Raw genomic sequence first — 12,971 nt, 5'->3', positions numbered from 1 at the left:
GCAAATGTGCCTTTATGGGACAATAAACCTGTTCAAACTGCATAACTTCAGCAAACCCCTAAGAATCATTCTTATAGGCATTGTATGTTTTGATTTACATGTTTAGTTTAAATCTGGAAAATGCAATACTAGTACACAGGACATAATTCTGCTCTACTCAGAAAACCTAATATTTTTTTCCCAGCATTACTGACCATAATCTATTGAACATCTTTGTAATTCCTAAGTTTATGTTCCCTTCCCTAGCATTCCATGGCTTTTATAATACACAAGGGAATAATTCTTTAATTGTCCCCAGTTCCTGTGAAAAAGTGTTGTACAAGAGAACAGGCAAGTGAAGGACTGTTCTACTTTGGGACAAAACATTTCTAAGGCAATTATTTATTGTTGTTCTGTAAGTGAATACAGCCCCTTATTTGGAATGTACATTCTGGTTTTCCCAATAAATTATTGAGCTAATCTATTTGGTAAAAAACTACAACAACAACAACAAAAGCAAAATGAAAGAAAACCACTCACTATATGATAATATGCAAGGATTTTCACTATTGGGATGTGAAGGAACATCATAAATATTTTTAGTTGTACTTAAATCATATTTAATGTAAAAGAAAAGCAGAGATGCTTTGGAAAGCACTAAAGGATAATATAATTTATGATATGAAGAACTTGCTAAAGATACCTAAATCAAAACAAAATTTAATTAATTCTGCGACATTTTGTTTGCTCCCAGGGACTCAGACAGAAATTACTTGTTAACTATTGCAAAAGTCTTTCTTCATCCTGAATCTTTTTAATACCTCTTTAATATACTTCCGTTCTGGAGAGAAAACTGATCATAAGATATGACATGGCATGACTGATCCACCTATACAGTCCCTTTGGAGATATAAGTTACAGGCCAAACACCTATAACCCTTTGGAGATATAATAAGGTACAAGCCAAACACCTATAACTGCCTATGTCATATATTAATGGAGAAATTAAACCTGTCTGAAAATTTCTGAAGGCCATTCCAACATAGCTTTAAAGCTCAATTGAACATAACAAAGTATTCTGCTTTCTCTTTTGATATTCTTCTACTACAGAAGGTTGCTCATATGTAAAGGATTAAAAAACACACTCTCATATTAAAAAGACAATTATCTCTACAAAAGTTAAAAAAGAGAAAAAAAAACCTATCTTGCTTTGCAGTTACATTAAAATGTGGAATAAGGCTGGGAATAATACTTTGTTCCTACTTGTATCAGTTTTTCTCATTTAATTCCTTCTTCCTTTTCCTCTTTTATATCATCACCTTCCTACTTCTTTTATCCCTAAGTTCAGGATATGCAGCTTAACCATCACTATGGTATTGTGGATTTTCTGGAGAATGGAAAGAGGAAGGGAAGGAAATACTTCTGAAAAAATTATATCGTAAAGTTTGGCTTTTTGCATCAGAATCTGCTGGCTTTCACTTTCAAATTTGCCAAGCATGGGCACTGAGGAGCTTGTCTTCTGACTTGCCACAAATCTAATGACCATTGTTCATGGAAGGGGTAAGTGGAAAAAAAATATCTCACAAGCCTCTAATCAAAACATAGTTTTGAACAAGTCACACCCAAGCTGCTAAGGAGTTATTCTGTAATCAGCTCATTCCTTTCCCATGCAAGAGGAAAACAACCTGAAGTCAGTGAAAGTCCACCAATTTCTAAGTGCTCAAAAATCCCCAGGAGATCAACATGGAAAAATCAGTTTAAACAGACAGAATGTAAACTATTGTTCCTTTATTTCTATTTTGTGCTCCCAGAGGAGAGCAGAGAAATAAGCCTGCTCTGTCATTTCTCCTTTTCCCCATTCAATAGTCATTTAAACACAGTTTTTGACAAAGGAGACAGTGTGGGTGGAGGAGGTGGTATAAACTCGTTACTGCCCTTGGCTGTACCAGGGTTCCCAAGCAGGGGGCTTGGAGGAGATGAGAGGGATGGGATATGTTCTGGGGCGGCAGGGAAGGTAAGAGGAACCAAGAAATTTTCAGTTTTTCAGCCTCTCTCCCCATTATCTCATTCTTATCTCCCTCTCAAATGTTTCTGCTCTTTAGCAACCAGATGCCAAAGCTGATGTTCTCGAGTGAATAAGTGTACGTGTGAGAAGAGGGGTAGCTGTGCCAAATCACGGGTGGAACAGATTTGTAGGTGGAGATGGTGGGCTGCTGGAGCACAGGCCAGGAAGGGACCTTTTTGTGCATGAGCCGAGCTGCACAGACGAGGCAGGATTCCAAAAGCAAACATAACAGAGGTGTGGCAATGTAAAAATTTAGGAATTGCAGGGTGAGGAAGAGGGCTGAGGGTGCAGTAGAGTTGATTGCCCTGTGTACTATTCCCATGAAGTCCTTTAGGCAGAAGGCAGCGATAATTTCCATGCAGCCATTGCCCCGTACTGGGAAGTTCAGGTTTAAGTATTTTCCCGAGATGGCACATATTTGAGTAATCACCAGCTTAAGGGACCAGGAAGAACTTATTTATTTTTTTTCCTTTCTGTTAAATTTGACAAAGTGTTTTTCCTTCTTCCTCACAATATCTGGAAGAATAGCATGTTTAAATTAACAGGACACAATTGTAAATTTGACAGTTTATAAGTAATAATTTTAGCAGCCAGTGTTCAGTACAGACAATGGGGGAGTTGAGTGGTAACTCACAAGTCCCAATTAACTTGGAAAATGATGGGAATACTCTAAGCAGACAGAGGTTTCCTTTACACCTTCTCACAGTCTCCTTTGCGAAAGCAGGAGCTGAATGTTAGGAGCCAACCCGAAGTAGCAAAACCACTAAGTATTGGCACGCAGCATATCAAACATCACAGGATCCCAGAAAATCCTTGATTTTGGGAGGGGGGGAAGGGAGAAGTGAAAGGAAGACCTGGTTTCTTCTGTTGCTGTTAATAAAGTTTTGTGTGTTAAAATGTATCCCAGCATCCATGTTTCCCCCCTTCCCTGAGTTCTGCTGGAATTGCTATTTACATACTCTGTTCAGCAGACTGTGGAACATGTGTCAGATCCTCAGCTGGGGTAACTGATTGTAGCTCCATCAATTCTGGTGGAACCGTGCTGATTTATAGCAGCTGGGAATTTGGCCCTCTCCACTTATTATATAAATGCAGCTTCTGCCATTAATAACATGCGGCTTAACAGCCACTCGTTAATTACGATTTCAAATGTTTAAAAGCATGCTCAATGCTCCACAGTACAAAACATTGAATGCTGCTCCAAAAAGCTTATAATCAAAGGCTGTCTGAACCAGGGATGTGCACCTCGGAGGAGCAGAAATGACCTTTGTGCTATGAAGTACAAAAGAAGACAAGATGTGGTTGTGGAGAGGAAGGAAGTGGGAAAGGACAATGCTCAAACGGCCTCACTTAATGCACATAACTTTTGTCTCTAGGTTAGAAAGTTGGTTTCTTCAGACTGCCTGAGTGGTGTGGGGGAGGGAGAGCCTCACTGACATCACTACTTGGCGGCAGACACTCTGGTTTCAGCTATTTTGTTTCAGTACCCCATTGCCGTAAGTTCTTGTGATTGAAGAGCTCCATAGATGATGCTCTCATCCTATTTACTGTAAATCCTTTTTTTCCTCACAAATTAAACAACCATAAAGTATCTACCGTGTTACCTGTGTTTGCTGAGGACCTATATCCATGTTTTTCAGGAGGCTGTTTAGGAAGGCTGTGACACTCTCCCATGGATAAATGCTATTGGACCCATCAAGGACTATGACGATATCCAACTGGGTTTTACACTCTGCAATGCAAATTGCCACATAAGAATTGATAGTAACAAGAATCAAATATATCTCACAGCTCCGGTTACTTTTGTGATTATTAACAAATGCATATCCTTCTGCAGTGGGGCTGAACTGACATGTTTAACATCAACTGTCATTCTTCAATGTTTTCATCTTATTTTACATGGTTTGCGTTCCGTTTATCAGCACCTTCTTGTAAGCAGAAATTTAAGAATGGGATTAAAAGATTACATAACTGGAGCATTTACTAGTGACCCATACCTTCTTCAATGTCAATCTGTTCCCCTCTGATTTTTCCAAAGGACCAGGTCTTTAAGATTTTTATTTATGTTACTAAATTGGGTTTTTATTAGGTCTTAACATGATGTCAGTATTTAAAAAAAGTATTTTGGCCGTAAGTAAAAACCATAAGCTACTATTTTTAGCAATTGTGTTTGGATGTTACATAGCGCTCTAATGATTGTTTATACTGAGATAAATTCCAAAAGTAGCAAGAATTTAGGTTATATACGGACAATGAAAACATTTACTTAACTTGGTAATGCTGGTACCTAAGTTAAGCAGTTCATACTTTTTGGTATGCTTATGTGTATACATTTGTCTTGTTTGGCACTTTGTATTTTCGGATATACAAGAGAATTCCTCTGGCATGCATACCTTGCACAGACGGAGCAATCGCCTGGACGGTTTCAAAAGTGGAGCTGACATTAGAGCAAACTCCAGTTGTGTAATGCAAACGTCCACACTTATAAGCATAAAGGGGTCCACACGCCTTTAAAAGATGAAAAGGGGTGAAACGTTGTTGTGGTACCCGAGCAAAAAACCAGACGACTTTTAAAATTGGCAAAAAGTCCTTTCTTACCAGAAAGCCTCCTTTTGGGCTAGTCACTAAGGTGGTTCCAAGAGTCATGTTTTCTTTTACTTCCACAACGTTAGGAACTGAAGTAGCAGCTATAAATAGATTAAAATGTTAAGTATTTGGGAACATGAAAACAAAATGTTAAAGTATATATCCCCTAGCATGGAGCTTCCAGCTTCTAAAATAAAACCCAGACTGACACTGGTTTCATCAAATATTTTAGCACCCTTCCTCCTCCTTCTTCAATTGCAACAATCAAGAAAAATTTCTGAGACTGGCTTTTATCCCAGATTATTTGTCTGAGTTGCTGTCTCAAATAGTTTTCTTGAACTGCAAAAAAGAAAAAAAAGTAAAAATAACAGCACAATGAAAGCAAGAGATTACTGTTCACACAGTTTTGTTGTTTAGAAAACATTCATTTTTTACCCTGTCCTGCTATAAACGACTTAACAGCTTTTATATTTATTATTGTTATGTTACCTTGCTGACATTTAGGTTTTCAAGGGAAAAGAGGAAATAAAAAATACCATGACAGGTATATTTAGTGAAATGCATATTAACAGGAAGTCTCTTCCTGTCTACATCATGTATCTCTTGACATGAGCAATAAAATGATTAATATTTACCTGTATCATATTATGATGCATCAGCCTGGTTCTGGCTAGCTACGTTCTCACCAAAAGCTTACTGATGGCATTATGAAGACTCTTGTTGGCTTCAGAGAGCTTTGGAAAGTGTAATCCATGAATCTATGCTCCATGGCCTTTCTGGCTCCATGGCCAGGACTGCCAACCACAGTCAAATAATGCCAGTCATAATAAAGTTTTGATAACAGCCAAATGCCCATTCTAAAATTATAAGCATGTCTTCCATTGAACAATGAGAAGCTTTAAAATAAAATTATTTTTGATGTTACAAACACAACTTCCTTCACATTTAGCTCTGGAGTCCTAAGTAAATTTTCTCTATAGAAACAATTCTAGTACATATTTACTAGCTAAAAAACTCCTAAGATTTGACCTCTATTATTCCTCCACATGACAGACCTTTATTTTCTTTCATACCTGGTAAGTTCAGTTTTATGCAGGGTGATTGGCTGTCCCTTCCTACAGGGCATTTGTACACGTCTCCTGTTCTTTTCTCAGGTTGGCCAACTAACGGTGAACCAATAAGTACCCTGCAAATGAAATAAGTTACCTGAAATTTCTTCTTTCTTAAAAGGCATGAAAGTCAGCAAATACAACTTCTAGAAAGAGCACGGCTGCAGCAAGCTCTTGTACGAAGAGCACAGGATGGAGGAGCAAGAAATGTATTATGCTAGTTCAGGCACAAGCAGAAGCAGCCATTCTGTCTCCTCTTTCATAAGGACACAGACAGGAAATGTGCCTATATACCAAATTACACAATAAAATAATATTTTTAAAAATTCCAGTGGAAATTAAAAGCAATATTTTTGGGTGGATGACAAGTATTAAAAGTAATGCAGAAGGAAATATATGTTTTAATTAACATCTCCTTGATCTTTAATATATTTTAGGAGAAAATGTATTTCCAATGCTGAGAGAACAAATGCCAAAGGAGAGGTTCACAAGCTCCCAGAAGAAGAATTCAATGTTAAGTAATGTGTGCCAGCAGTGTAAAATACATAATTTTTCCTCTCGTTAATAAAAACCAGTGTTATTAAAATGGTTATTAAAAGAAATTTCAAATTTTTAAAATGTTAAGGATTTTTGTCTGGTACATTTTTTTTCAAAATATGGTGTTACCAAAAATTACTGTTCTCATATAGTACTTTGTAAGCACCACAAATCAGCATCCACTCCTAAAGCCAGCTGTCAGCAGCAAATGCTGTTTAGAGATGGTCACTGTTTCTGTTCTCAGATCTTCATTAACTACACTAAATAGCTCAGCATTACCCAGCAGATAACAACTGGGTCCACTAAATGTGTAAGGAAGAACTCAAATTAAATTAGAATTCACAGCACACACTGGAAACAGAAATCCTGCCATTAAGAGTAACAGTTCAGTAAGATTTGCTACTAGACACTTAGATGGTTGTGAAAAGTTATTGAGAGAACCATTTCAACCTTTAATCATAAATTAATAACTCCAGGCAGAAGATATTTGAATAGAATGATATAATAGGTAAAATGTAGCCTATGGATTTGAAAAAGACAGAAAGCAGAATTTAAATGCAGTACACAATCCAGCTTCTAAAAAAACTGTACTGGAACAGCTCATTGTGATCCAGTAAGTTTTTTTTCATTAATAATAAATTAATTAACTCTAAAGCAAACTAAAATGCTCCAAGTATATACTGGATCTGGCTGCTCTTTCAAGCTATATGCTGTAATGTACATATATTTTACACCAAAACTTAGAATGAGGCACCACAGCCTATCATGCATCCTTGACTTCCATTTAACTGCAGAGAAGCTGAGCATGCTTGACATCCCACGGGAGGCGATAAATGCTCAGCAGGATCATGTCCCCATGCTGCTCTTTTCTCAGAAAGAAAGAGCCCCATGAACAGAGAGAAGTGGTCTGAAATGCTATTTTGTCTTTTTACATGGGGGATTTTTTTAGGGAATCCCAGTTTTACTGAGAAACAACCGCAGTCAGGTTTACAGAATATTGGCTGCTGAAAAGCTCTATCTGCGGTATCTAGGTAGTGTTATAGTGGTTGACAAAGCATCACAAGGCTGTTTTGTATATTTATTTTTGACTGACAACCTACAGATTTCCTGCTCTGGATGTTGCTATGCTGAAAGCAACTTGAAAGCCTGGCAATTTAACAGCAGCTCTGGAGTTTGAATTCAGAGATGTTCAGATCTAGCACACTAGTTTAGACTCCTGTCTTCTGTCAGCTACTGGAAAAGTCACCGTTTCCAGCTCATATATTATTTTTGTCCATGGGAAATGTTTCAGGACAGCTTACAACAATATAGCTTAGTTTGCAAAATTCCAGCTCCTTGAATGGATACCATTTCCCAAAGATCTAAATTAGCTCAAAGAAGGTCATTATTATTCTCCCATGACCCTCATGCAGATGTATATTTAAACATCCTACAACGTGGGCAATCGAGAGCTAGCATTTTCAAAAGCAGGCTCTGCAATTTCATTTCCCTGAATGTCTCCTATGGCTAATGGTGAACACTGTGTTGCAGTGGTGGACAGACTCTGGGAGTCAGACAACCCCAGCGCTTGGGCAGTGCAGAACCGTCTGACCTGGCTGTCACATAGCCACATGCCCATCATCCCAGGCTGCCCGCAGGAGTCCCTGGGTTTACCATGAATGTCAAATTACTGGCAAAGCTCTGGAAAAAACAGAGCAATCTGCAAAGCATGATGGAGATCTCCAGATTCCCGAACCTTTTACCACTCAGTCGTTATTTCAGTCCTCAAGCCCAGTGGTTAGCCTGTGAAGTGTGTTCTAACAAGAAAAAAGCATAAGCAGTTGTTTATCAAGACTGAGAAGCAATGATACCACTAAGATCACCAAAGTGCAACTTTTAATTCAGGATAACAAGAAGAAGGAAAAGACAAGTTAAGAAGGTGGCTCCAAATACCAAATGCAAATATATTACCAATTGCAAGATATAATTAGCCCTACAAAAGGGAAGGCAGAGTACTGTATTAATAAATATTTTGACAGGGAAATCTCCCCACCAGTTAAAAAGCTCAGTTCAGAAAACATCTGACAGAAAACTTTAGATAAAATTATGTAATACAGATCAGTTAGGTTAAACAGGAACAATTTCCCTTCAATTCACTAACACATTAACACAAGGAAAAGATAAATAATGATTTTATTTGGTAAATGGAAGAAAGAGGGTTTAGGCATAACACAAAACATTCTCAGCTCCATCAATGAAGGAATTTACCCACTTTGTGAACTCATTTATGTCTTTGAGGAAATAAATGTAGATATATATTCAGATCTTTCAGTCTCCCAATCTTTCCAGGTTTCCTTAGGACAGTGCATTCGTTTAAAAATACGGTAACAGAATCTGACTCTTACATATGGGGTATACTTACAAATAATAGTGTAACACCCAAGTCACTGAATACCTGATAATTTGAAGTTTCCATTTAAGAAAAGAAAAACAGCTTACCATTTCCCTTCCTCATTTTCATACTGTTGGACTGTGTACCCAAACATGTCTTCCAGCGGCCCACTGAAGGTCATTGCATTTTTCACATCAACATTGGAAGAGCCGACGAGGTGAAGGAGAGCTTCAAAAGAAAAGTAATATGCAGCAATATACATAAAACCCAAGACTTTTATGAAATCAAAGTTCAATTATGACTTAACTGAGGGTACAAGACAGGGTTTGAAAGTGGCATTTTGGGCATATTTATCACAGTTGGTAAGAGATTTAAAACGTACTTCCTCACACATACATACGCAGCTAAACTCAGAGATGTTAGCAAGTGGACTTCTGTATCCAAAACCTATTTTGCCAAGTCCATCACTCATGTGTAAATCACAATTCAAATAACATTAAGTAAAGTATTATTACCTTTAATAGTAAATAAAACAACTTTTTAGTTATTTTCACTCCTTTAAGCTCCATGCTTTTCTAATGTAAGAATTTTACACAAAATGTTCCTTTCTTCATTCAACATAGTAATTCTCAAATTTTCATCAATATGAGAATTAACTAATTTTCAACCATTTGCAGAAGACACACACAGGAAACGAATGAGGAAAAGCTTTCAGATGTATTTAATTTTAACCTACATTAGAGAAAAAAAAGCATTTAGTTTTCTCTTAATTCTGTTCTAGAGAATAAATTTTTAATGCAACCAGATGCCGTTACATTAAAAGTACCTGTATGTGCCTATTTGCAGAAATTCAACATTTATGCACTTAGGAAAAGTTGCTCTACAACGGTGTTGTTGGACTATGATAAGACCAGTCATGAGAGCAGATGCTTCTTCAGACAGATTTCCTGTACCCTAAAGCTCAGTTATCATCATCAGGGAAAACAGTGTAAAAATATGACTGTGTAGCAAGTTTCAGAAAAATGAGGTATATAGACTGAAAACTCCAGCTTGAAGTGATAATCGTAACCCACCATGAGGCTCATTAAGAAGCCAAAATTACTATTTATATATAAAAATAAGGCTATTTATTTTTCTTATTTTTTATTTCTTATAGTGATTTCTTCCTTCTTTGTCCTGTTGAAGTCAGTTTCAAAAGCAACCACTGACTCTGCTGCTGCAGAGCTGTGTATTTAATACACAAGAGCCAAAAATTAGTTGAATTTGTAGAATATCAAGACTACTTAAAAACACAATTATACACAACTTTCATTTCATTTCAAAGAAGTATTTCATGATCATTTGCTGACATTTAACAGCTACTTGAAAATATCCAAATCCATAATACTTACTGCATTTCAAAGCATCTAAATAATGTCCAGTTACTAAAATACATCTGTGTTATTCACCATTGAGACGATGATATTCTCATAGAAAGCCTGTTACTATAATTAAGCTCCCAAGTGGTCAGTGCTAATCTGTCTCTCACAGCATCTTATTTCCTGCTTAATGCAGTAAAATTATCACAAAAGACTATTTATCACTTAGTAGGTATTTCCATTTTCGCTGGACAGAAAAAGGAAAAATTTCATTTGTGTTATTTTAGCTTTTCTTCCTCCAGTCAGAGTCAGGAAATATAAAGAAGTGAACAAATTAAAAGAGAGTTTACTTTTGTTCTTCAGAAAACATTCATTGCAGGTGATAAGAAAAAATTCATGGCTGATAGTCTGACGGGAAACAAATTGCCAGAAAAGTAATCCATGCATCTTTTGTCTTCCTTAAACATTTATGTTTAAAAAAATTTTGCTATGCCTTTTCATGTGCAATAGGTGTTTTCCTCCCTACTCTTCATCATCTAATCATAATTAAAATCAACTAAACTGATTTTTAAAAATTCAAGTCATGTTATCACTGGTTCAAATCTTCTTTCGCTAAATTTCAGAGTAAAAATAATTGCTGTTATTATTTTTGACACCATGTGTGGGATGCAGATCATGTCATTTAGACTCCCAACGTACCTCCTAGACAATGAAACAGTTCTAATGAGATCGCCTGCTAAAACAAGTGTCCAAGTTCATTATTTAGTCGCAGAAGAAAGGTAGATGCAAAATCTATCCATGTCGACTTTCCTCTTAAAGGTCTCCAGAATTCTGTTTACTCGTGCATTCTATGCTCTGTACACTCCATCATGATACCCTCCATCATCATTCTAACATTTGTTGACAGACAAGGAAATTCTTCACAACGATGCAGTATTGACAACTACTATGATTTTTACTGTGCATTCACTATACTAAATGATCTTGAAGTTTCCTGAATCTGTTATGTGATACACTCAAATCTCATAATTTTAAAGAATACACTTCCAATCCTCATAGGTGCAACAGAAAGTTTGAAATTGTGAAATGCTAAAACCAGCGAACTAGAAGACAAAAAATGCCAGCTATTTGCTACTAACCCCCAAATCCTCATGCTTCTGAGTGAGGTCAAATCAGAACCAGCAATAATAATGTGTTCTAAAAAATAAAGTTAGAGGAATCAAAAGAAGCTAGATGGGCCAGACTGGTCAGAAATAAAAAGGAGGTGACTTCACACAGCAGGGTATAGACCAGTAGACCTTGTCGACAAAGAACATTTTGGATGCTAAATGTTATGTATTCAACGGGTAACTGAATAAATTAATGGAATACAAAACCACTGAAGGTTACAAACCATACAGAACGCACATCTGGTTTGGGAAATCCCTTCAGCTGGAAATATTCAGAAACTGTAAGAGGAATATTATATATGCTTGCTCAGTTATTTTTTGTCTTTGACTATCGGCTTACATGTACTCCTGCAGACATGATACTGGACAAAACATGGTCTCGATTTGATCCAGTGTGGCTATCATTTTGCTCTCACATCTTCCCGTTCTGTCTTAGCCAGAAATCAGATGCTTTGAAGTTTGATTTCATACACAAACCGTGTGGCATATTTTAATATGTAAATGTATGATATGACCTTCTGTGACTTCCATGTGCTATGAAATGTCATGAGCATAATGTTTTTGAATAAAAGTAAGGGTCATGATAAGTAGTGTAAGATTAATTTATTACATTTTCCACAGACTCTGTAAAAGGAAGTCTTACTAGTCAAAGATACGTTCAAATCTGCAGGTGGTGAAAGGAAAAGTGGGGTTTACAGTGACCCACATTACACGGCTAACTAACAATAATCTGCTGATTTATGGCAACCTGGCTTTACATTTTGTTTCATTTTTCACTACAAAGAACATTGTACATATGAGCTGACAATTCAAACACTTAAAAATATCACTGATTGTGACTGTGAAAATGATACTTTATATTAATAACAATATGTAGCTTGCACTCTTCCAAACTTCTAGTTTCTGTCTAAGATGCACTGTTTCTAGCAAACTTGTTTATATGAATTAAAAAGACTACTGGCAGAACCAGTGGAAAGAGAAGAGCTACAGGGAAACTGGAAAGGATTCTTTTGAGACTTACGGGGATTAAGGAGAAAAAAACATTTTTTTTTGTACGGTACGTGGTATTTGTCTATATACTTAATCATAATTGATGTAGGTAAATTAAGATTTTGAATTATTTCATGTTGTGTTAACAGAATGACTAAAAATACAGATCAGAAATGCAGAAAATAAATGTTTATCAGAGGATAAAACTGAAGTTCCAGCTTTTAATTTCATGTTCTGCAAGAAATGAGGCACCGTAGAAAGCCTGGGACAATAACCCTCTCACTACCGATTTAAACTGAGGAGAACAGTAGCTGATGCATGCAGCGTTCTTTGCTGAGCACAGTTTGTACCTATATGCGAAAGGTTAACACTCAGTCACCAAGACAACAACCCAAATATTTCTATGGCAAACCTAGAGTAGTAGCTCATACTTGTCCAGTAGCCACTAATAAATTTTTTTCTGTTTTATTTAATGAGATCTTTTAACCAAACGTTCGTGCTGTCTTCCTGGTTATCCTGCCTCTAAATCATGCAAAACTAGGTTTCCCTGGCACTTGTCCACATGCGTATTGCTTGGCCACTCTAACCTTTGCAAACAGAGAACTACGGAATAGGCACCCTCATTTTCCTAGAACAGATGGATATAAACATAACCCGAATTGTAGAACAAAGTCTAACACCTGGCTCTTCACTGATGAAAAATAGATCACCGCAAATCACCCACAATAAAATGACATAATGAACACTGATGTAGCCAAGAGAAAAGAGTACATTCAGTTAGGATATTTTATCTGTGTATGGTCTGTA

General features: G+C 36.7%; 1 protein-coding gene across 1 annotated transcript in view; it reads right to left on the bottom strand.

Moving 5' to 3' along the window:
* ITGA1 (integrin subunit alpha 1) overlaps positions 1–12,971 on the bottom strand; it is a 76,976-nt gene that overhangs the window by 38,855 nt on the left and 25,150 nt on the right. Inside the window, exons 2-6 of the mRNA XM_068422190.1 lie at positions 8,755–8,875; positions 5,704–5,816; positions 4,643–4,731; positions 4,438–4,552; positions 3,649–3,776 (exon numbers count right to left, since the gene is read on the bottom strand). Coding sequence (XP_068278291.1) covers positions 3,649–3,776; positions 4,438–4,552; positions 4,643–4,731; positions 5,704–5,816; positions 8,755–8,875 — 566 coding nt within the window. The remainder of the gene's footprint in view (positions 1–3,648; positions 3,777–4,437; positions 4,553–4,642; positions 4,732–5,703; positions 5,817–8,754; positions 8,876–12,971) is intronic.

This window comes from Nyctibius grandis, chromosome Z (genome assembly GCF_013368605.1).
Source record: "Nyctibius grandis isolate bNycGra1 chromosome Z, bNycGra1.pri, whole genome shotgun sequence".
In the NCBI taxonomy this organism is placed as follows: domain Eukaryota; kingdom Metazoa; phylum Chordata; class Aves; order Nyctibiiformes; family Nyctibiidae; genus Nyctibius; species Nyctibius grandis.
This window is presented reverse-complemented; position numbering and strand designations above follow the sequence as displayed.